This window comes from Podospora pseudocomata, chromosome 4, assembly GCF_035222375.1.
Source record: "Podospora pseudocomata strain CBS 415.72m chromosome 4, whole genome shotgun sequence".
In the NCBI taxonomy this organism is placed as follows: Eukaryota; Fungi; Ascomycota; class Sordariomycetes; order Sordariales; family Podosporaceae; genus Podospora; species Podospora pseudocomata.
Window position 1 is genome coordinate 2072188 of NC_085888.1, and position 23795 is coordinate 2095982.

Consider the following 23795-nt stretch of genomic DNA (forward strand, 5'->3'; position numbering starts at 1 on the left):
ACAAGGGACAGCAACTTGAACCGAAAAAAAAAAAGCTGGGAGATGCGCGTGGGATATATGTAAATACAGACGGGCAGACGGGAGAGAACAGGGCGATCGATAGAGGAGGATCAATTCACAGACCAACCAACCAACCAACCAACCAACCAAACAAGAACTAGACGGGGGTGGGAAATTCTATTCTTTTTTCGGTGTTTTGGAGATATGACGTAACTTGGACAGAGAGAGAGCCCAAGGTGTAATGATGTGTTTTGTTCGCAAGATCTATATTCACAGGATGAACGCTGACATAGAAATTCAGTGGGTATAAACTTTTTGCTTTTACCATTCGCCTTGCTCCCCACCTATATCCTATATACCCAACCCAAAAGACACACACATCTCTCTCTCTCTCTCTTTGTCTGTCTGTCTGTCTGTCCCATAAACCCATTAGAAACAAAAAACTAGCAGATATAGCTCCAATCACTCTCCTCATCACCATACTGCCTCGCCTCCATCCACTCCTTCATCTTCATGGCAATCTCCCCGCTCTCCTCATTATCCTTCAACCCACAGTTGACCAGCTGTCCCTTCCAGCTGATCGCCCTGACAGGAGACACAATCGCCGCAGTTCCCGCGCCAAAAGCCTCAATCAATCTCCCTTCAGCAGACGCCTCAGCAAGCTCGCCCATGGTGTACTTTCTCTCCTCAATCTTCCACCCTTCCGGCGCCAGTCTCTCCCTCGCCAGCGCAAGAACACTATCTCTTGTCACGCCCTCGAGAATAGTACCGTCCAGCGGAGCGGTGATGAGCTCCTTCTGACCGGTCTGCTTGTTCTTGATCGCGACGAAAAAGTTCATCGTGCCGACCTCGGTGACGTACTCCTCCTCCCCAAACAACCAGAGATTCTGCTGAAAGCCCCGGGACATGGCCTCCTTCTGTGGCACGATGCAAGGCGCGTAGTTGGCGCCGAGCTTCTTGTCGCCTACACCTCCTGGCCAGGCGCGGACGGCGTAATCGGTTGCTTCGAGACTGACGGCCTTGAAGCCGGTTGGGTAATAAGGGCCAACGGGGGAGGCGATGACGTAGAGCAAGGCGGAGCCAGGGGGGCCGACGCCGAGGGTTTTTTGGGTGCCGATCATGGTTGGTCTGAGGTAGAGGGAGTAGCCGCGTTCCGAAGGGATGAACCTTGATTCGAGCTTGGCAAACTGGGCGATGAGGGAGGTGAGGGCTTCGGGGGAGAAGGTTGGGAGGGCGATGCGGGCGGCGGATTTGTTGAAGCGGGCCATGTTTTTGTCTGGGCGGAAGAGGCGGATTTGGCCTTTGGTGTCTTTGTAGGCTTTCATGCCTTCGAAGCATTCGAAGGCGTAGTGGAAGACGCAGGTGGCGGGGTCGAGGGAGAGGTTTTGGTAGGGGAGGATTTTGGGGGCGGACCAGCCGGATTCTTGGGTCCATTCTATGGTTAGCATGTGGTCTAGGGGGCAGGTTAGCTGGGGGGGACTGGGGATAAGATGAGGAGGAAAGGGGAGGGAGACGGACCGGTGAAGTTGCGGCCAAAGACGAGGTCTTTGGAGGGGAGGAGGTCCTTGGGCTTGGAGGTCTTCTCAACGACGAGCTTGGAGGGGTCGATGTCGAGGAGCTGGGAGGTGGAGGACTGGGGGGTGATGCTATATTGACGACGCTGGACAGCAGACTGGGCTTGGATAGCAGCACCCAGGCCTGCGGAGCGCTGGGCGTTGAAGGCTGCCCTGGGAGCGCATCTTGGGAGAAGACGGCGCATCATTTTGGAGGTTGTGTGTGTGTGCCGGTGTACTAAAAAGTTGAAATCTGATAATGACTGAGGAAACAACGAAAAGCAGCAATTGGTTTTTGTAAGCCACGGCAACGGCACAGACGGACTCCTGGACGCGAAGGCGCGCAATGGCGAATGGCAAACCCCAGGTTTTAAACAGAGAGCAAGGCGCAAAGACTCATACAACGGGCACACCACGCTGGCGAGTAATTGCAGCTGGAGCCCTGGATGCTCTCTCTTCTCGGAGTTGGATCGGAGGTTGCATGGTCGCTGGATAGCAGTTGACCAATCAGGGCGCCCCTGTTGAGCCAGCTCTGGACCCTGGCTGTTGATCAAGGAGCGGCTTGCAACGGCATCGCGGGTGGACCCGGCAGATAACGAGTTCGTCGAGATCTGTGCGGGTATGCTGTGGGGGCAGGTATCTCTTAACAATTTGCAGCTGCATGTCTGGCATCGACGTGGGAAGTTAGACCAGCCCGAGAGACTGGACCAATGCTGCAGAGATACTGACATTTTGACAGCATCATTCAGTTATGGTTCGAGTTGAAGATGCCATCTTATGATCTTCTCAAGTCCAATGGCAAACAACCTTTGAGCCACGTCCGTTGCGGTTGTAAGGCTTGGCATAATTAGATATCAAAATCTTATCTAATCAGCCAGCCTTATTCAAGCTGCGTCAGTGCTTGGCCAGCGCCCAGACATACCGAAGCTGACACCTTTGTTGCGCCCACCCAACGCATCCATGATCGACAGTTACGCCTTGCGCGCATCTCCTCAGCCCTTGAATTGCAAAAAATAGGTGTCTGTTTGACAATAGTACGCCTTAAATTGAGCATATTACACCTCCCACGTCCACCGAATAGCCCCGCGATGACAGCTAGAGCCGTGCAACCATGTTCGCCAACGCCTTGAAATCGATAGGCGCCTCCAGCAATATCAACACCAACTATTCGATTTCCTCCACCTTGACAGCCACCGCTGGGCCATGGAAGATCTATTCGGCGAAACGAAAGGCCACGGGCAAAGAATATTCCGTCTTTGTATTCGATAAAAAGACCCTCGATGCAGGAAACAACGGTTTGGGAGGGAGACAGTCGGCTTCGTCGCAAAAGAGAGTGGTGGAGGAGGTGGTGGAAAGGCTGAAGAAGGAGGCATCATCTCTGGCGAGGCTACGACATCCGGGAGTGCTAGAATTGGTCGAACCGGTCGAAGAAACGAGGGGAGGAGGACTGCAATTTGTCGCCGAGCCTGTGACGGCCTCGCTCTCGGGTCTTTTGCAAGAAAAGGATGACCAGGAACGGGGCGGAGGGTTTGGAGGCAGGTCGAGCCGATATGTTACCGAGGACGCGAACGGCACACGGCGACGGCGAGAGCTCGAGATTGACGAACTAGAAATCCAAAAGGGTCTGCTGCAAGTCAGTAAGGCACTGGAGTTCTTGCACGACAACGCCGGGCTAGTACATGGAAATCTGACGCCGGATGCCATTTTAGTCAATGCAAAATCGGATTGGAAGTTGAGCGGCCTGGCGTTCTGCAGCCCCCCAGAGCCATCAACGATCCCCACGACTATTCAACCGATCATCCTGGGCGAGGTCTTGAATCCAGATCCTAGAATACCAAGGACTGTACAGCTGAATCTGGATTACGCATCGCCAGATTTCGTCCTGGATAACAACCTGACGACCTTTGCCGATATGTTTTCTCTGGGCCTGCTCTGTATCGCCTTGTACAACTCCCCACACCGGTCGCCAATCGAGTGCAATACCAGTATCTCAGCTTATAAGCGGGTGTTCCAATCGTCACAAAGCGTCCCAACCGCTACCAACAACTACCTGTCCTCCCGGCCATTACCCAAGGAACTCGGTCAACATGTGCTACCCAGACTGCTTACACGCCGGCCGGCCCAACGTATGACAGCGAAGGAGTTCCAAGAGAGCGAATACTTCAACAACGTCCTCATCTCTACTATCCGCTTCCTCGAGGGCTTCCCCGCCAAGACGCCCAATGAGAAGCAGCAGTTCCTGAGAGGGCTGATCAAAGTCCTTCCGAACTTTCCAAAGTCTGTCATGGAAAAGAAGCTTCTACCGGCCCTCCTGGAGGAGCTGAAGGATAAGGAGCTGATATCGTTGATTCTCCACAACGCCTTCAAGATTATCGGTCTTCTTCCAGCGGGGAGGAGGGCTTTCAACGAAAAAGTCAGACCCAAATTGAAGGAAATCTTTGTTACCAACGCCAAACAACCTCAGGAAAAGGATGCCAATCGTGATGCCGGTTTGATGATTATCATCGAGCAGCTGTCTGTTATAGCTAGCAACTGCAATGGGAAGGAGTTCAAGGATGGTAAGTACCTCTTATTTTATCATTATAAGGCCCTATTTGGCACCCCAAACGCCTCATCACTATCTTTATGTGCCTTGCCATTATCTGTGAAGGCCTTCCAACATGGCTGAGACGCATAACTATCATCATTCGATGCCTTGTCCCTATTTTAAAGGCCTTGGTGATTGTTATACCTCTTTTGAGATATTTGAGATATACGACCAATTGCTTTGGACGCTTCGTTACCATCCTATACCCCTTGATTGGATAGTTAAAGGCCTTTTTCTTTCTCTCAAACTCCTTATGACTATCTTTCTACCTTTTGTTACCATCTTTTTACCCCTGATTCGGATAGTGATAGGCCTTTTGTTTTCACTTAGTCGCCTTATCACTATCTTTTACACCTTCTCACTGTCTTCAGATGCCTTGTAACTATCTTCTGACCCCCTATATGTGCTAACTTATGTCTTTTTTAGATATCCTACCCATATTTTACACGGCCCTCGAATCACCCACCCCGTCCCTGATCAACGCCGCCCTGACCAGTTTACCAGTGGTCCTGCCTGTGTTGGACTTCAGCACCATCAAGGGAGAGCTTTTTCCAGTCATTGCTACAATTTTCAGTAAAACCAACAGTCTGGCCATCAAGGTCCGTGGTTTGGAAGCCTTTGTCACACTTTGTGGAGGTGCTGGCAGCGGTGACGATGGCTTGGACGGGCTCGCTACAGAACAGAAGAAGGCCACATCCTCCACGGCCCTCGACAAGTTCACCATGCAAGAAAAAATCATTCCTCTAATCAAGGCCATTAAAACCAGGGAACCAGCCGTCATGATGGCTGCCCTGAACGTTCTGAAGGTCGTTGGCAGGGTGGCTGATGGGGATTTTGTGGCACTGGAGATGCTTCCACTGCTTTGGAGCATGTCGTTGAACCCTCAGTTGAACCTGCGGGAATTCCAGGCCTTCATGGAGCTTATCAAATCACTATCAAGCAGAGTGGAGGACGAACAGACAAAGAAACTACAAGAGCTCACCGGCGGCGCTGTCACATCGCCCGGCCTCAAGGACGATTTTCTGTCGTTTGGGGCGATCGCGGGGTCTTCTCTCGAGGCGAACGGGACATCGGAGACGGATTTTGAGGCGCTGGTCAAAGGCAGGGCAAGTACGACCAACACCAACCCACTGGACAGCTGGGACACGAAGCCATCAGCGACGTCTTCCTCCTCCAGTGTGAGAAATTCCACACCCACGCCCACGTTTTCTTGGTCTACACCACCGGTATCCTCACCGGTAGCCACTTCACACCTCAAAGCCCAGACCGGAGGCTTCAGAACGGTAACCCCAGACCTAGCGGCCATCCAGCCCATGGCCCCAACAATCACCCAGTTCTCACAGCCCTTGCAACCACAATCGAACACAACATCGACGCAGCCGCAGCCGCAGCCGGCGTCATTCAACTGGTCCAGTGCCAGCAGCGCCACTACGCCCAGTACTATCTGGGCGACCCCGTCCGCCAGTGCCCAACCCACTTCCAATGTATGGGCATCATCTACAACCCAGCCCAGTCCGAATGCCTGGGCCTCTCAGCCATCCACATCGGCCTTTAGTTCTCTAAGCTTGAATCAGCAGCAGCAACAGCGTCCGCAGCCGACAACATCCTCTTCTTTCGCCCTGCCTCCGCCACCTGGCGCGCCTAGCGCTAGCTCGGGAAATTCGGGCTTCAGTCTGCCCCGGCCACCAGGAACATCCTTCACGACTTCAGGACTGGGCGGAACGAGCAATATGAATAGTCTGGCATCACTTGGGGCTGCCAACAGGACCGGCACAGGCATGGGAATGAGCATGAACAGCATGATGGGAGGCATGAGCCAGCAGCAGAAACCGCCTCAACAGCAGCCAAAGGGGGGTTTGGATAAGTATGAAAGCCTATTGTAGTTGTTTTTCCAGGGGTGTAGTCATTGTATATATACCCATAGCGAATCATTGAACCTTGTCTGTCGGGGTTCCCTGAAAGCATTTATCAACTTCGAAAGGTGTTGATCTTCTAGTAACTAACAGACATGTTGGCCTGGCTAAACGTCATCAGCTGGCGTCTTGTTGGAGATTTTCGTGGTGTGAGTGACATCAACAAAGTATGGGCCCCCTGTGTCGCTTGGCTCGTGCGTTACTTTGTGAAGCTCTCCTTGCCGGTGATCCTTTTTCCCCTTTCTTGTCTCACACTGCCTTTTAAATTTTTGAGTGATTTCGAAGAGCTGCAACCCAGCTATAGCTACCGGTTCTGGTGGACCTTTTAAGAGTCCGAAACACTCACTTCCGGTGTCTGCCGTTTCTTGTCGCCTCCGCAACCCACGTACATCCGGGGCAGCGGCGCTGCTGCAACGTTTTGTTCGAGTTTGCTTGCGCATAAGAATAAGGTAGATCGACTCTCTTTTGTTCGCTCTCTCTCGCGCACGCCTGGTCAGGCCACCCTCGAAATCCGGCATTGCCGTCAACAACCCACTCTCTTCCCGAAACTCGAGCTTTTTCTTCTGACACAACCCGGAACCGGCTGCCCGACCGATAACCTTGTGCGTGTGCGCGACTTTGCAAATTGGGACCCTCGCATACTTGTCAAATCGATTGCCACGCAACTCACTTCACTTCACTTTGAACAACCATCCATCTTGGGGTCTTTTTTGCCAAGACCCACCTTGGAACTCCCTAGCTTCCTCCTCGACTTTCTTGTCTCTCACTTCCTCTTGCTCTCTCTCTCTCTCTCTCTCTCTCTTTCTCTTTCTCTCTCTCTCTCTTTCTCTCTCTCACTCTCGTCAACTCTGGCAAATCTCACTCTGTAACAACAACATCAGCCGCGTTTGGGACGCACTTCAACAACAACACATCACCTGTCTTTTTTGCCGACCCCCGTCTTTTTCTTTGAACACCTTACAACTTTTTGCGACTTATCGTCGCCACTGTTGACTGGCTGCATATGTTGTTGTCATTATTTGTCTTTTAACTCGCATTTTCCGCTTTTGCCTTTTCTCACTTAGCTTCCGCTCACTTTCCGACCTTTTTTTCTGTTCTTTGCCATCAGAACAACCCATCCGTCAGCAACTTTTATCGCGCCCAGAATGGAGGCCACAAGTCGCACCGCCCTCCCTGATGGCGGCGGTCAGAAAAAGAAGGTCAAGGGTCGCAGCAAGTCGCCCAAGTCGCCCACCACCACCACCACTTCCAACGGCGCATCATCTGAAATCGCCAGAAAGTCGAGCACTCGTGTCAGGAATGTTGTCGACTACGACGAAAAGAGGGCTTTTGTCGGCTTGGACAGCGATCCTGTTGTCCCCCCTCCTCCCCGCCGGCAGTCCCCCCCCTCTGCTCACCAGAATGGCAGCAACGGCAGCGCTGCTGTCAAGAAGACTGCTCACAACTCTGGCAACGGCAGTGGCCTCACTGAGCTCGAGGAGCGCGTCCAGGATTTGGGCGACTCGTGGGAGACAGAGTCTCTGCTGAACGACATTCTTGGCGATGTTCACGAGGATAGGTTCTTCACCGATGGTTTGTCAACCCCTGCCTACTACCCCGGCTGCTTCACACCAGGAAATTCTATGCTCTCCCGAGGCCCTCCTCTCCCAGGGCCGGGGAGGATGAAGATGATGAGGAAAACTCTACCGATGATGACGATCAAGATGCTAACTCCCCTCCAGACGCCGATGCCTGCACCCCAGAAGAGGCAATCCAATACCGCCAAATGCTCCGCGCTTTGGGTCCTGAGATCTTTGTCCAGCGCACCGTCGACGCCGGCCGCATCACAGCCAAGAAGCTTCTCACAGCTTTTGGCGTCCGCCCACCGGACTTTTTGGAAGGCCAAGACGACGACGCCTACTTTTCTCTCCTGAGCTATGCGTTCACGAGGGAGCTCAAAAAGCGCGCCAAACTGACGCGGTACAACACGGTCGACGACGCCGTCGCCCTCCTCAAAGAAAAGAAGAACATCATCGTCCTCACGGGCGCGGGCATCTCCACCTCGCTCGGCATCCCCGACTTCCGCTCGGCCGGCACGGGCCTCTACAGCAAACTCGCCCATTTGGGACTGAACGATCCGCAGGAGGTGTTTGACCTGTCGGTCTTTAGGCAAGACCCGACGATTTTTTACTCGGTGGCGAAGGATATCTTGCCGAGCGAGGACCGGTACACGCCGACGCATCAGTTTATCAGGTTGCTTCAGGAGCGGGGGAAGCTGTTGACGAATTACACGCAGAACATTGACAACTTGGAGTCCAAGGCGGGGATTTTGCCCGAGAAGCTGGTTCAGTGTCATGGGAGTTTTGCCACGGCGAGTTGTGTCAAGTGTGGGGAGAAGGTTGTGGGCGACAGTATTTTTGCGGAGATCAAGGCGGGGAAGATTCCTCGGTGCAGGAAGTGTCCTTCTGGGCAGTCTCGATCTCAGTCACGAAAGAGAAAGACGGCCAACTCTTCCAACTCGAAACGTCGCCGGGATTTCGACCGGGACAGCAATTCCGACTCGGAATTTGATCTTGTCTCTTCATCAGCGGGGGTGATGAAGCCGGATATTATTTTTTTCGGGGAGCCGCTCCCGGATGAGTTTAGTCAGAGGCTGACGCAGCACGATGTCGACAGGGTGGACTTGGTGATTGTCATCGGGACGAGCTTGAAGGTTGCGCCGGTGAGCGAGGTGGTGCCGTACCTGCCGAGCCACATACCGCAGATTTACATCAGTCGGGAGGCGATTGGGCACAATAATTTTGACATCGACTTGTTGGGGGATTGTGATGTTGTTGTGGCGGAGCTGTGCAGGAGGGCGGGGTGGGAGTTGGGGCATGAGATGGTGCCGGAGGGGCAGGTGGTTGAGGTTAAGGCTGTGGAGGGGTGGGGGAGCAGGTGGGTTTTTAAGGAGGTGAAGGACGGGGATAAGGAGGATGGGGTGAAGGATGAGATGAAGGAGAAGAATGGGGAGAGTGGGAAGGGGAAGAGGGGGAAGAATGGCGGCGGGGGAAAGAAGTAAATTGGGGTGGGTGGGAGTTGAGATAGGGTATGGCAGGTTTATTATGGTCCGGTAGAAGAAATGCATAGGGTGGAAGTTGGTGAATGGACGGTTGGGACTGTCTGTCTGGATGGTTGGGTTGGGTTGGTAAGGCAAACATGCTACGAATTGACTGGGAGGAAGGAAGCTTGACAACATTTTGGGCGAAGGTGTCTTTTTTCTTCTTTTCCAGACAAAAAGCAGAGAGGGGACAGACATGATACCCGGGTTTTTTTTTTTTCATCTACTACATCTTTTAGTCTTAGCTTTTTGCTGTTTTTTTTTTTTTTGTGTTTTTTTAAGTATTGTACAGATTTGTTTTTAGGTTTTTTGTTTTTTTTGGGGGTTTTTTTTTTTCGGTTTACCTCTCTCTCTTCTCCTGCTTTCATTCCGGGAAGAAGAGGTATTTTAGATAATGTTGGACTACCCATTTTCTGTAAATCCTTTTAACTTTGCGTGATGGTTCGTGGTGAACAAACTAGCGGGAACATAGCGACCGATTTCAGTCAAAATACTCAAACACTAAGGCGCACAGTAAATAGCACAAGTCCACACACATAACATCTTTTGTATTCTTCTTATCCCCCCATCCATCAACCACACTCCCAACTTTTTTGGCGCAGATATACATATATATATATATATATATAACACTCGTACGCGCGCGCTATGATGATGATACTGTAATCTAAGATTTGTAACGAACGACAGCGGAAAAGATAAAAAAAACGCCCAAATTTCATCTATCACTTTCTTCGCTCAAACGCCCCCATGATTAAGAAAAAAGAGAGATACATGACAGCAATACCACCACCACCACCAAACCAAAAACGCCTTAAAAAGAAAAACAGACATGTTGACTCAAAAGAGGAAATATTAACGATAGAAAATAGAAATGAAAACGCCCTACAGCAGCAGGGCTGACACTGTGATATTGTTATACACACTTCCACAGGCATTAATAATACATTTTATCTGTTTTCCTCTCCACCTACTCAAGGAGTAGGGGTAGAAGGCGACTTCGGCTTGGGCACATTAATGATCGGAACATCCTGGGCACTGGATGAAGACGACCCCTCAACCTCCCTCCTCTCATCCGTCGACACCCTCCCCGCCTGGTCATCCTCGCCAATCTCCTGACCAAGAGGCGACGGCTTGGGCGGGAACTGGCCAAAATCCGGCTCGCCCCTCTTCTCAATCGGTGACCACCCCGCCGCAATAGAACCAGCAACAATACCAGTCATGACCGTCGCCGCGCCCAACACGCTGTTGGAGCGGGAGCGGTTGCTTCTGCTGCGGCGGCGGGACTCAGGAGTAGGAGCGGTAGACCCATAGCTGTCCTCGCGGACAGGGGTCTGGGGGAGGCGGTGGATCGAGTTGGATCGGGAGTGCTCCCTGCTCGGGACGGGGCTGCGGTTGAGGAAGGTTTCGCGGGGGTGCTTCATGGCGAATTTGAGGTTGTTGAGACGGCCGCCCTTGACGCGCTTGAGCCAGGCGAGCTCCTCGTGAATGTCGGCGAGGGGCGCGGGGTAGGCGGTGAAGCGCTCTTCGTCGTCGGAGACGTTGATGCCGGGAACCTTGGAGGTGTGCTTGCGCTTGAGAACGCCGGGGACCAAGGCGACGATGATCTCGTCGGGGATGAGGCGGATGATGACGCCAACGGGGATGGAAAGGAGACCAAGAACGATGGCAGTCGCCCACATGGTCGGTGACTGGCCCTCATCGGCAATGCGGAAAGCTTTACCGCCAACCATGATAATGAGGACTTGACCGCCGCACATGACGGCGCTGATGCCAATGAACAGCCAGTTCTTGGTGAGACCCTCGAAGATGTTGAACTGGTTGTCAAGACGCCGGTTGCTAGTTGCTGTTAGTAAACGATCCGCCAACGGGCAATTTGTGGAAGGGCACGACTTACTTCCACTGGTTGAAGATCTGCATCCACACAAAAGTGTTGAAGACCAAGGTGTTGATCTGGCTGTCGGGAATGATCTCGGGTCCAGGGTACACGGAAGACTTTCCGAAATAGAGCAGGAAGCAGATGAGAAGCTGGAACACGGCCTGTCCGAGGATCATCTTCCACATAGTAGGTGAGATGATCGAGGAACCCTTGCGCTCGGGCTTGCGGTTCAGCACACTGTCCTGAGGGGGGTCGGTAGCCAGAGCCAAGGCAGCAAGAGTGTCCATGATGAGGTTGACCCAGAGAAGCTGGACGGCGGTGAGCACAGCGGTAGCCTTTTCCTCGGGATGCGACTGGGTAACGGCAGAGTAGATGGCGGAGACAAAGGTCAAAACGACAGCCGTGACGTTGACGGTGAGCTGGAACTGGAGGAAACGCTTGACCGCATCGTTGACGGCACGACCCCATTTCAAAGCCTTGACGATCGAGTTGAAGTTGTCGTCCATGAGGATAATGGCGGAAGCCTCCTTGGCCACCTCGGTGCCGGCGATGCCCATCGAAAAGCCAATATCAGCCGTCTTGAGCGCCGGGGCGTCGTTGGTGCCGTCACCGGTCACGGCAACGGTTTCGCCCTTGTCCTTCAACCGCTTAACCAAGATGCGCTTGTCTTCGGGGCTGGACCGTGCGAGAACGTGGAGGCGGGGAATGATCTCATCTTGCTGAGCCTTGGTCATGTTGCGGAACTCGGGGCCTTCGAGAACCACGCTGTTGGGCTGGAGAATGCCGCAATCGCGGGCAATAGCCTCGGCAGTCAACCTGTTATCACCAGTAACCATGCGGACAACGACACCGGCCCGCTGGCAGTCTCTCACAGCCTCGGGCACACCAGGGCGAAGAGGATCCTTGATGCCAACCATACCGACAAAGACCATGTTGCGGCAGATATCCTCAAAGACAATCTCATCCTTCTCGGCATCGACGCGGCGGGCTGGCTTGGGGGGCCACTTGTCAAAGTCACGGTAGATCAGGCCGATGGTACGGAGCGAGTTGCGGGCGTAAGTCTCAATCAAATGCTTGATGGTCTCGCGGTTTTCCTCGTGGAGAGTAGCCGAAACCAAGCCCTGAGAAGGATCACGGAGGATCTGGGTGCACTTCTCCAACATGATTTCGGACGCACCCTTGACATAAAGACGAGCCTTGCCATTTTCCAGCTGAACCACGACACCCATGCACTTGCGTCCAGAGTCGAAGGGAATGAGGTGAAGGGTCTTGCTGCCGGAGCGCAGTTCAGCAACGGGGCCCATGGCAAGGTGCTCGCGAGCCAGAATAAGCATGGCGGTCTCCGTCTTGGAGCCGATGAAGGTGTGCTCGCCATCGACATCCCCCTCGAAGGCAGTCGAGTTGAGCGCGATAGACTTGAGCAGCAGATCCTTAGCCTCGGGGCTGAGCATCCTCATCACTTCCTGGGCCTCCACATCCTTCTCGCTCCGAGGGCTCTCGCCCGGGATGGTGGAAGTACCAAAGCGGTGGCTTGTGCCGATGGTGCCAGCAACAACTTGCATCTTGTTCTGAGTCAAAGTACCCGTCTTGTCAGAGCAGATGGTGGTGGCATTGCCCATGACTTCGCAAGCCTTGAGGTGGCGGACCAGGTTGTTGTCCTTGAGCATGCGAGTCGTGGCAAAAGCGAGGGCCAAAGTGACAGCCAACGGAAGGCCTTCAGGAATAGCGACGACCACGATTGTGACGACCATGATGAAGATATCGATAAACTGCTGGCCTTTTTGCGCGGGGGTGAGCGGAGCGAATTGACGGGGAAGCTTGACCAGGAAGATGATGAACAGAATCAGGAAGAGGAGGAGGGCGATGGCACCGCCCAGCTTGGCGATGGACTCGGCAATGACATTGAGCTTCGACTGCAAGGGGGTGATCTCAGGGTCTTCGTTGAGCGACATGAGCGTCTTGCCATAGCTGGAGTAGACACCGGTCGAGGTAACCATGAATGTACCGACACCCTCCATGACGCGGGCGCCCGACTGGATAAAGGGGTCCATCTTCTTCAGGTTCTCGCCATTCTCGATTGCCGCAAAGACCTCGTCGGAGGCACGCTTCTTGATAATGTCGGATTCACCAGTAGCCTGAGACTCGTCGCACTTGACGTTGAAACCCTCAATGAGAACACCATCAACGGGGATCAAATCGCCGGGCTCCAAGTGCATGACATCGCCAACCAGAACGTCAAAAACCGAGATTTCCACAGTCTTTCCGGATCGAACAACGCGAACCACACGATCCTGCTTCTTCTTGTTCAGCTTGGCGAATTGGCGTTCCTTCTGGAAGTCGTTCAAAGATCCAACAATAACCACGATGGTGATGGCGGCAATAATGGCTACACCCTCGATCCATTCTACACCGGGGTTTGTGGCGTCGTGCTCCTGACCGAATGTTTGATACAAGCCAATGGCCAGAGAAATGACGGCGGCAACGGACAGCAGGATCAGGACCTTGTCGTTATACGTGATCCACATGAGCTGGAGAAGATTCTTGCCCTTCTTGGCAGGAAGGCGGTTGTCGCTGAAGACGCGCTTTCTCGAGGAGAAGGCCCCCGAGTCCTGCCTGCCGGAAGCCGTCGCATGGCTATCAGTCTGGGCAAGCTTGGTGTCGGCCGAGCCGACGTGAGCGGTAGCCTCCTCAAACGTGACGCGCCCAGGAAGAGTAGCCTCGTCGGCGCCAAGACCAGTCGACCGGTTGGATCGCAATCCCTTCTCGATACCGGCGAGGCCACCCAGCTTGTAGAAGGCAGACAAGCTCTTGGGGTCGAACATCTTGTTCAGTTGGCCAGGCGCAAAGGCGAAGGGGTTGTCGTTGACCTGGAAATCGGCCTCCTTGCCCTGGTCGGGCTTCAAAGCATCCGGATCGTTCTTGATGCTGTCGTTGTCGGCAGCACCTCGGCTGGCCTTCTCCCCCAACGTAGAAGCCCCTGCTACCGTGGTGTCACCAATGGACGAGGTGATGGAGCGGTCATCGTCAGAGTTGACAGAGTCCTGGCGAGGTCTTGGGGCGCCAGGGACGGTAAGCAGTCCCGGATTTGGACCGCGGAAGGAAGCAAAGGGGTTTGACACATTGTGAGGACTTGTTGGCCTGCTCTCTCCAGAGAGACTCCTCTTGTGAGAATTTGTTGATGGTTCTGGTGTGGTGCCGGGTGATATTGGTGAGTTGGCGTCCACCTCTGGCTCGTTCGTGACAGGACTCGGGCTCACGGCCGTCGTGTCGATATTAATTGTTGGTCTGTATGACATTGTTAGGTGGGTGGTTGTGAGAGAGCAGTTGCGGCTCCCACGACGTTGTGAGCAGACAGGAAGGGGAATACATACGCTCTTCGGCGTCCAGAGGCGAAGTCTCCCTCCTTGGGACCATCCTGTGGTTCCGCCATGTCCAGCTGATGGTGCGGGTCACAGTCGTCAGCGAAGGCGACGGATGTGAGCTGCGCCTACGGTGACACGAGGTCTAGAAAGCCTCTCCTAGTGGCGATGGGAGACGCGAAGGGGTGGTGTTGCGCAGATGTACGGTTGAGGTCGTCAGCTCTGAGCTCTCTGCCTTGTGTGTACTGCCACACTTGGGTCGGCAAACACAAACGGGTCTCAGGAACAGAGACTCATGGAGTGTGAGGTGAGTTGAGGTCGCCGGGTCTCGATCTGCGGGGTGCTATCTGCAGGCCTCCCTTGGGGAAAAGGTAAAAGAATTAAGAATTGGAATTGGGTTGATGAGGCAGAGTCGGAGAGGCAATCGGGGAGGTCCCCTGGGGTCCAGAACGGTAGTTGGACGGTTGTTATGGAGTTTTTTGAGGGTGAGGCGGTGCAAGCAACGCTATAACACTTGTTTCGAGGTCCAAGATGTCTGGCGCGTGCAGTTACCAAGGTCGCACTCCAACAAAAGAGCAAAGGAGCGTGATGAATGGAAAATGGGACGAAACAAAGCAGGAAGCAGCAGGGAAAGTGAAGCCGCGCAGAACCACTGACGACACAGCGGCTACGAAATTGGACCTGACCTGACCTGGAGACGGGATGGCCTGGGATGAGATGGGAGCTGTGTTTTCCCCTGTTGTTGGGACCCAAAAGGTGCCAAGAGAGGCTGTGCAGCGCCAGACGAATCAGAGACAGCGTGGATTTGCCATGTCACTTTAGCACCTGCGTACAATTTTCCCCATTCCCTACAGTGTGGGGTGAAAGCAGAATGCCAAGCACGACAAGCTCAATGGGCCATTTCACCACGGCGACTCATTCCAATGCGTTGCGGCAGAAGGGCATGCTGCTACTCTCCCTGGGAGATCACCTTGTTCGGAGGGATCATGTTGGTGGGAGGTTACCTGCCTCTGTCTGTGTCACCACCACTACCGGGCAGTGCTTGACCCTCGGGGAGTACCACAGTATGTACCTACCACGACAGCAGGGCGAGCACTTCCCAACTCCTGTGCTCCTGAGCCCAGGGAGGGTGATATCCAAAACCCCAGTCACTAAGTTAAAAAGTAAAACTGTGCCGCTGTTATGCATCAGCCGCTCTGAGATGCCACCCTTTGGACGGTTGCCCCGTGCGCAAATCTGCCGAGACCGCCGTTTCGCACAGTGCTTTCCATCAATTATACAAAAAGAAGCTCCGTTGCACCTGCCACCACCCATGCATGGGGTACCAGCATCGAAATCGACTTGGAATTTGGACGAGTTGTCACCTTCTACACTAGCCACGACCAGGCTCATCAGGTTGCATCATGAGAGAAGTCCCGTCTCGCGAATCTCAACATCTCCAACAAAACGGTGTGTTGTCAGTTACGTTCCCTGACGTGTAATTTGGCTGGTGGACCTGATGCTAGCGTGCCCGCTGCATCGTCCTTGAACATTTCCCCTTTGCATCGGTGGTGCAACATCACAGCTTGATCATAGCTCGATCATAGCAACAAGAGTTGAAACATAATTTGAATAATAACTACTACTATTTCCTAACAACCAAGCACTCCTGTCACGCCCTCAGCCATACTGTGGGTTCTACCTTCCAGAGACACAGCCAGCAGAAACAAGCTCCCAAGTCTGGTACCAACCCCACAGTCCGGGGGTGATCGTCACAGAAACATGCACACATGCATGCGCTCGGTCCAAGCAACCCTCGACCAGCACAACCGCCGGCTTTTTCTGCAAAACCATCGATGCCCGTCTCACCATGTTCCGAATTGTTACATCTTGCACAGACGGGGCATCCGATCTTCTTGGCTGAGTGAGGGGTTCGTCTGAACTTGAACATGGCAGAAATCGGCTCGACTTGCTCTCGAGGAGAGCATGAAACAAGACTTCCCCTTTCTCACTACCGATTGGCCAGCACCTGACGCCTCGACAAAACATCCTACTCCCCATCAACTGACAGCTGATCATAGACAGGAGCTATCCCATGACAGACTACACCTTTGGCTTTGACAGCAAACAACAAAGCCAACCATCATATGTGCGCCCTCCATCATGCACAATGACGGCCGCTTTGCCTCGTGGGCCCAACCCGACAGCCCACCCCTCCCAATTTGTCTGCGCTGCCAGCAAATGTCGGTGGCCCGATATTGCCAGGCCTATCAATATGTGTGTCGTCGGCATTTCCAAACTTTAGATGTCGATATCTGGCTATCAACCATCACCCAATAGCATCACTTTTCCAAAGCCTGAGAATGAAACGCGGGGCACAACGCAAGGCTTCAAAGCAAGATGACGGCACGGCTTCTCGATCACCATTGACAGCCTCATACCGTCAACATCCAACACCTCCCTCCCAGACCGAGACGGGTTGGATATTCGATTGGAACTCTAGCGCCAGGCTCGGTCCCATCCAGACCATCAAGTTTACCGGCTCTCGACCGTTCCGAGGTGGGCGAAACGGTAATCCAAGCGGCTTTGATGGCTGAGCCGTCTCAAATTCCAAACCGTCCAGATACTCCATAGGCAAGGCAGCTATGGGACGGCACTGCGGAGCATCTTCAAGATATCTTACAATAATGCGCGTGCTCGAAATCCAAGCCTCATCCCAGGTCCGCCTTGCTGGTGAAGGCACCGGGCATCCCCAATTGACTATAAAGGAGCATCCCGCCTGTTGGCACTGACAAAGAAGTTTTGAACCATTCAAGGCATCATCATCAAGGCACTTCCTCAGGCAGGCGGGGCTAGGAAACCGGGAAAAGCTTGAATGACTGAGGCATATCTGCCGGGACGGTCTCCAAAGCATATGATGCAACTCTGTTGAACAATGGTTTTTGGCCATCCAGGCACGTGTGGTCTAGAACAAGCTTGACCCATGCTCCTTCTAGAAGGTTGCAGGCACGCATTTATTCTTTGATTCCGACAACAACATCGAAGACGAGCTGCCTCAACAGGCCAAGTCGCCGCCTGAGGCTTAGACGATCGAGATGTTCCAACAACAGCGATAAGCTCAATGTCCGGAACGTACCGACCATTTTTATTACATGTGTATTCTCGGGGAATCTCCCGGTCAAACGGAGAGCGCAGCGTTTGCGATGCAAGGTTTATCACTTTACTAGTGGACGTCAGTCTCTCCCAAGGCGAGGCATACAAATCCACACGAGCTTCCTGATTGGCACAGCCATCCGATGGGATAGACATCGGCAGTCAGTCAGGCGATCACCACTGAAGGTGCAAGGAGACCCTCACGCATGTATACATATCAAATATCGGACTTTAACTTTCTCACCATCGTCTCCTAAAGCTATCACATACACTCACTCACCGCCCGGCGCGATGGAGAAAACGGGGGTCTCCATTTCACCAGCCCTCTCGGACTTTGCAACTTCAAAATTCCCTCAGCGGGAACGGTGAATTTTCTCTCTCTGAGCTTTTGGCCAGAAGAGGCAAAAGACAAACGCCGTGCTCGCAACCGAAGGGGGCTGTGCAAATGCAGACAAGAGTTTCGAGCTCCGCTCACCACCAAACAACTTGAAAGGGAATTCCTTGGCACACGAATGCCAACAGCCGCTGGAATGGAACTGTGAAAGCATGGCATGATGGGTGGAAATCTGGAGAGATTGATGGCGGCATGTCTGATGATGATGAGATGTGGAAAAGATGGATGGGGTGTTGTTCGTCGTGATGTTGGCTGACAGCGAAGATGGTGGTGTTCGTACTCGGGAGCTAGCTAGGGAGAGATACGTGGGGATTGGGGAGAGTAGAGCACCAACAAGAAGATGAGAATATCAACTCAAGATCACATAACATCAACCAGCGGCGGCAGGCAATCTAGTCCTCATGCAGAACTGTCCCACAGAGTGGGTTTTGTGTAACGTGGTTCCTGACCAGGACAACTGCGCTCAAGTTCTTGGGAAGGGAAGTCTAGACCAAAACCAGCATTGCATGTTACAACTGTCAATGTCCAACAATCAGTATCTCGGACCCGATCCCGGCTATCAACCTCCACCGTCTCGGATCACCCAACTTAATCCTCCGGCTCCTTGTAAGTGCTCTGGACTGGACTGCCAAAACCGGAAGTCCCGGACAACCGGTTGGGAATGAGATGAGGGGGGAGAGAAAAAGTCTAAGCCACGATGCCAATGCTGTTTCTCTTGTTCACTTTTGCCATCTTCCACGTGTCGAGGTCGGCGCAAGTTTGGGCTGGTTGGGGAGGAGGAGAAGGAGGAGAAAGTAAGACGCCACGCGTTCGTTCTTTGCCGGGTGGACTTGACAACCTGACCTGTGTGCGACAACTCCTTTGGTTCATGATGAACTATGTCTAACTTGCACTGCCTCTCTTGCCTCTCTCTCTCTCTCTCTCTCGGTTCCGACCGCTTGATGGTAGGTTATAGGAAGCGGAGGTCGAGACACTTGTTGAAGGGCACCCTGTCAAACACACACCATGTCGATATCAGAACGCAGTTACCTCAAGCACAACTCACCCAAACCCTTGAACGGTCAAACCTTGATATCTATATTGTATTAGAGAGTGCTGCCACCTCAAAGACAATGCGTTACCTACTCTACTCAAAAGGCAGCTGATAGCAGACTTCACATTTTTCCTGACCACCAGGGTGGGGTGATAACACAAACCACCACGCCGCCCGCCGGTCACTGTCACCGTAGCCAAGAGAAAGCTCAAACTTTGCAATATCCAACTGCCTTACTGGCTTGGTATTTTTTTTTTATGCAAGAGCTCGGAGATCATCTCTTGCACTGCCTCTTCCTTTTGGTGGTAGTCTACCTTGGCCTTGGGTAGGGTAGGTGTTCTTGCGTACCCGCCTCGATGCCCGGTGACGAGCTCAACTCTACCTTGGCGAAGGGTTGATGGAATGGGGCAATGTGGCTGGGATGAGGGGGGGATGTAGTTGGCATTGCCGTTTTGGTGATGGAAATTGCCTCGTTCAATAGGTACCTGAATGGAATGTCCATCGTTTGCTGTCGGGGAAGAAGGGGGGTCCCTGGCTGCTGGGTTGTGATGGGCGCTTCGGGGTGGTGTTAACATCCGGGGATCTCTCCACTGGGCCAAGAGAAGATGGGAAGGTGTGACTGGCATATGATGAGGAGGATGAGAAGATGGGTTTCGCACAACCTGGGTTTGCGTGGTCTGGCTTGAAGATAGTTGGTAGGGGCGGGTAGGTAGCAGTGGTTTGAGGTGTTGACCGAGCCGTCTTTTCTGGAGATCACTGTCGCGGTGTAGGCTTGAGGAATATTGAATACACACGCATGTTGTGGACGGGGTAGTGGAGATAGTAACGTGAAGCTAAGGCCCTCGAACATAGTCGACAGGCCATGAAAAATACTCGTAAGGCGTATGGACTATCTCCTACACCCTTGATATTTCATCGCAGTCTCTATTTTCCTGTCCATAGCGTGACAGGTCTTGACTGTATGGAAATTCTCAGTCTGCCTGTCGAAACTCCTTGGAGACCGGCGCGGTTAATGGCACAGCCTCTGAGTGCATCGGTTGACGGGCAGACTGGGAAGAGATATCCCAGCCAGTATCTCAAGCAACCCATTCTTGCAACACAATACCTGGTTTGCCTGGCATGCGTCCCACAAACCTGGTACATGAATTGTCTCTACTTGTGAGTTTGCCGCCGGGTCATGATGATGAGCTTTGAGCTGGATACCTAGATACCTATCCTTTTCATGTCCTGTCGGTTATTTTGAGGGATGTGCTTTTTCGGTAGGCATATATCTAAGGTTTTTAACGGTCAGGGAAAAGTTTGCTCTTTTTGGAAGAAAACATAATTTTGAAGAAATGAAGAAGTACATGTGAAGTTTCTTTGTGGCGTTTGGATTATACAAAATAGGCCAAAAGGGGTGCATCTAATTGGACTCAATGTCTGTGCAATCGCGACCCTCGTGTTAGGAGAACATCCATATTCATGAGGCGTTTGGGTTAACCAAATATCTAATGGCGTTTGGAAGAGATGGCGTGATGGCTGAGTATCGGCAACTCGGCCTCCTGGCAGCAGACGAGGAAGTCTGAGGTATACCGGCCACTAAGACCTTGGTTGGTGCCCGGAGGATTGGAACTGTTGTGGACATCGTCGTGACACTCTGCAAGTAATGCTTTGGGCTATCCAGTGATGATCAGCCGGTGCTGAAGGAAAGGCGTGGAAGCATCAAAGAAAAATATCATGCCCGAGAGGCAACCGTATTATCTTTTGGGGTCTAAAGATTGTAGTTTAAGGCCTTCATCATTTAAGACCTAGTTGTTATTTTTTTTCAAGGCCTACTTATTATTTTTTTAAGGCCTACTTATTATCTTTTCGGGCCTACTTGATATCTTCAAAGATGTACATATATTTCCATCTTTTGAGGCGTCGGTTTTAGCCTTTTGCTATTTTGACTGGGCTGCAGGTACCACTGGATTGTGAGTTGAAATCATTTCCATCTACCACTCTGCAACAACAGATTGTCTTGAAATCTGTTATACCGCAGATAGAACCTGGGACGCAGAGAGTGCTGGTGGCTGAAATATCATGAATATACTTTTTCTCATTCTGTATATAAATCGCGTCGAAATGATCATCTCACCTGACTTTCTCCTCTTCTCTGATCGTCTTTCTCTTGGAACGTCACATCTCTCTGCATCTTCGTCGCAACAACACGATAACCACAATCTCGCGGGCATGTGAGTGCATGAGAACAGTGCCTTCTCAGGCCTCTCTGTTGATACCTTCTACTTTCAACATGCCTTCCAACTCGGATAACCTTCACTACTTATATTTTCCCCAAGACCGAAGAGCCGTAGCTTCCCACCCAAAAAAAGCAAACTTTTACCTGACCGTTAAAACCCCTTATGACCTCGTTTTCACCCTCACCTTGCCCCCCAACTCTAAAACCTCCTCCCCAAATCCACCTCCCTAACCAACTCCATCCCCTTCACCTCCTCCCCCTCCTCCCCCGTCACAAACGGCCTAACAGCCCTATCAACCACCCCCATCCAAAACCCCTCCACCACCCCCGTCAACCTCCCCGTCTGCTTAAAATCCGGAAAACTATTCACCTCCAACAACCATACATTTTCCTTGCCATCCACCAAAAAATCAACCCCCCAAACCTCAAACCCCTGCTCCAGCGGCTGAAAGTGAACCATCATCTCCCTCGCCGCCGCCTCAAACACCTCCCCCGTCACACTCCTAACCTGCTCCCAAATCCTCTCCTTCTGCCCATCCGGCAAATCATCAACACTCAAATCCCAAAACCGACGCACAGAATCATTATACTCCGGCTCGCCCTGCAAACACGTATTCGTCAAATGCCCCTCCAGACCCTCCACCCCCATCTCAGGAGGAAAAGAATACCTCTTGCTCGCAAAAAGCGCCAGCACATCCCTGTAAACATAAACCCTCATCGCCCCGACGGTCAGAGCATACACGCGGAGATGAAACTTCCTGTTTCCCATGCTAGGGAGGAGCAAAGGGGGGTGGATGTACGGCTGGGCGATGAAGTGCCTCAGATGGCTCGTCATGATCCCATCCCCCTCCTCTTCCCCCCCCTCACCACCCCCTTCCTCCCCCTCGTCATCAGACTCGGGCTCCCACCCATCAAAAATCCCCTGCAGCTCCTCCATCGTGCTAAACAGCCTGATCCCCTGCCCCCTATCACTCATCCCCGGCTTCAAAATCCACCACTCCCTCTCCTCTTCTTCCTCCTTCTCCGCATTCCTCTCCATACTCTCGTTCAAATCCCACGCTTCAACCAAGGCATCGTCCAAAAACTCGGCAAAATCAACCTCAAACGCCTCAGATCTCCTGACATGATCCTTTAGCACCGAGTCCGGGTTCTTGACGAGATAGTTCTCCACTGTCTTGGCCAGGTAATGCTTCCTGATGAGCGCCTTGCGGATCATGTAACTATTAACAAGAGAAGTGGCAGGGTGGGAGGAGATGTAGTCAAAATCAAGAGATTCATATGGCATAATCTGCAGGACTTTGGCCTCGGGAAAAGGAAGCAGCGAAGGGAGGGAGATGTCCGGGTTGGTGTTGGCGTCCCAGGTGGACGGGGTGGGGAGGTATGTCAGTGATCCCTCCGGGAGGAGGGAGGAGAGGGCCGAGGTGATGAGTGGTTGGACGTAGGTGTCGCCGTAGTTGACGAGGGCGTAGACTGGCGGTTTGGCGTCCTCGGGGGGGTGGATCGGGAGAGTTGTCGTCGTCGTCGTCGTGGGGGGGGCACCCTCGGTTTTGGTCGACTCTGCCTCAGTCTTGGTGTTGTTGGTTGGCTCCTGCTCATTGGCGGCGGTGACACCAAAAGTTGAGCTTCTAGATGGACCCCTGAACAAAAGAATGGTAAGAATATAGTCTTTTACGAAAACTCCAAAGCAAAGCAAAAGACAGAGCGGTTGGTTTGGGTCTTTTCTATTTTGGATAGAATGCCTCTATGCTCTATCTGATTATCATTATGGCGTTGTGTTTGGCGTGTAATCATCCTTCATTTGCTGCCGTACTGTTCATATCCGACCCTTCATCTGTCCTGTCTCTTTCTCTTTGCTCTGTCTCTTTCTTTTGCGTGCTTCAACAAGCCAGGGTATGTTCACTTACAGTTGCAACTCTCCGCCATGAAGGTGGGTAGCAGCCTGGAAGAAGTTGGCTTTCAAAGGCGTAATACTATCATCATCAAAGTTAGCTTTCCATCCACACCCATCACAACCCATCATCCCCCCCAAAACAATACCTCGTATGCCCCTCCTTAACAGCCCACCCATCATTCCCCGGCCCCGCCTCATCCACACTCTTGTAAACATCCGTAAACCTCGGACTCCACTTGAAATGCTTATGCGTATGCACCCCCCTTCACCAACATCCCCCTTCCTCCCCCCTCCTTCTCAGGACTCTTCTCCCCCCTCCCTAATCCTCTCCTCATCCTCCACCTCCCCATCCACACTCCCATCCACCTCGGTAAAACAACTCCCCTCCCCCCAATAATTCTGCAACATCCCCGTCCAGAGCACCCTCCCCCCCTCCAACCCCTCCACCAACGGCACATTAACACTATACAAATCCACACTCCCATCCTCCGGCCACTGCTTCCAAAGCGCCTCAATCACCCTCACACTCTGCCTCGACGCCTTCAAAATAATCTCAGTATCATGATTCCTCGTGAAAAAGGCATAACTCAACGCCACCGCCCTGCGCTTACAAACCGCCGCCTCCAACGCTCCCCCCAACGTCCCACTGCTCAACGCAAAAACAGCCGTGGAGTTCCTCCCGTAGTTCGGTCCCGAAACCACCAAATCCACCGGACCGCGGTCTTGAAAAAAGTGGTACAGCCCAATCTGGACGCAC

General features: G+C 52.8%; 5 protein-coding genes across 5 annotated transcripts; 2 read left to right on the forward strand and 3 right to left on the reverse strand.

Moving 5' to 3' along the window:
- Positions 1-273: 273 nt before the first annotated feature.
- On the reverse strand, positions 274-2290 carry BAT2 (branched-chain-amino-acid transaminase bat2). The gene is made up of 2 exons (XM_062890315.1): positions 1519-2290; positions 274-1453 (listed from the first exon to the last, which is right to left on the reverse strand). Exons 1-2 carry the CDS (start codon positions 2282-2284, stop codon positions 444-446), a joined length of 1776 nt encoding a protein of 591 aa, XP_062743615.1. The 5' UTR covers positions 2285-2290; the 3' UTR covers positions 274-443.
- A 374-nt stretch (positions 2291-2664) lies between these two features.
- Positions 2665-6138, forward strand: ppk32 (Protein kinase domain-containing protein ppk32; the record flags this gene model as incomplete). The annotated part of the gene is made up of 2 exons (XM_062890314.1): positions 2665-4111; positions 4567-6138. 2 exons carry the CDS (start codon positions 2665-2667, stop codon positions 6021-6023), a joined length of 2904 nt encoding a protein of 967 aa, XP_062743616.1. The 3' UTR covers positions 6024-6138.
- Positions 6139-6386: 248 nt separating this feature from the next.
- SIR2 (NAD-dependent histone deacetylase sir2) lies at positions 6387-9093 on the forward strand (the record flags this gene model as incomplete). The annotated part of the gene is made up of 2 exons (XM_062890313.1): positions 6387-7625; positions 7775-9093. The coding sequence occupies exons 1-2, from the start codon at positions 7199-7201 to the stop codon at positions 9091-9093; spliced, it is 1746 nt and encodes a 581-aa protein (XP_062743617.1). The 5' UTR covers positions 6387-7198.
- Positions 9094-9592: 499 nt separating this feature from the next.
- PMC1_1 (plasma membrane calcium) lies at positions 9593-15377 on the reverse strand. Its single transcript, XM_062890312.1, has 3 exons — positions 14383-15377; positions 11030-14296; positions 9593-10971 (listed from the first exon to the last, which is right to left on the reverse strand). Exons 1-3 carry the CDS (start codon positions 14439-14441, stop codon positions 10107-10109), a joined length of 4191 nt encoding a protein of 1396 aa, XP_062743618.1. The 5' UTR covers positions 14442-15377; the 3' UTR covers positions 9593-10106.
- Positions 15378-21346: 5969 nt separating this feature from the next.
- On the reverse strand, positions 21347-23402 carry QC762_408550 (uncharacterized protein; the record flags this gene model as incomplete). Its single annotated transcript, XM_062890311.1, has 3 exons — positions 23185-23402; positions 23052-23117; positions 21347-22812 (listed from the first exon to the last, which is right to left on the reverse strand). Exons 2-3 carry the CDS (start codon positions 23068-23070, stop codon positions 21347-21349), a joined length of 1485 nt encoding a protein of 494 aa, XP_062743619.1. The 5' UTR covers positions 23071-23117; positions 23185-23402.
- Between the last annotated feature and the right edge of the window lie 393 nt (positions 23403-23795).

Bases quoted from the DNA above. Each gene is read 5' to 3' on its own strand.
- BAT2 (XM_062890315.1), bottom strand. From the start codon at position 2,284: ATGTCAGTATCTCTGCAGCATTGGTCCAGTCTCTCGGGCTGGTCTAAC. The intron at 1,454-1,518 runs GTCCGTCTCCCT...CCTGCCCCCTAG, and splicing joins CTTTGGCCGCAACTTCACCG to ACCACATGCTAACCATAGAA.
- PMC1_1 (XM_062890312.1), bottom strand. From the start codon at position 14,441: ATGGCGGAACCACAGGATGGTCCCAAGGAGGGAGACTTCGCCTCTGGA. The intron at 14,297-14,382 runs GTATGTATTCCC...AATGTCATACAG, and splicing joins GCCTCTGGACGCCGAAGAGC to ACCAACAATTAATATCGACA. The intron at 10,972-11,029 runs GTAAGTCGTGCC...AACAGCAACTAG, and splicing joins CAGATCTTCAACCAGTGGAA to CAACCGGCGTCTTGACAACC.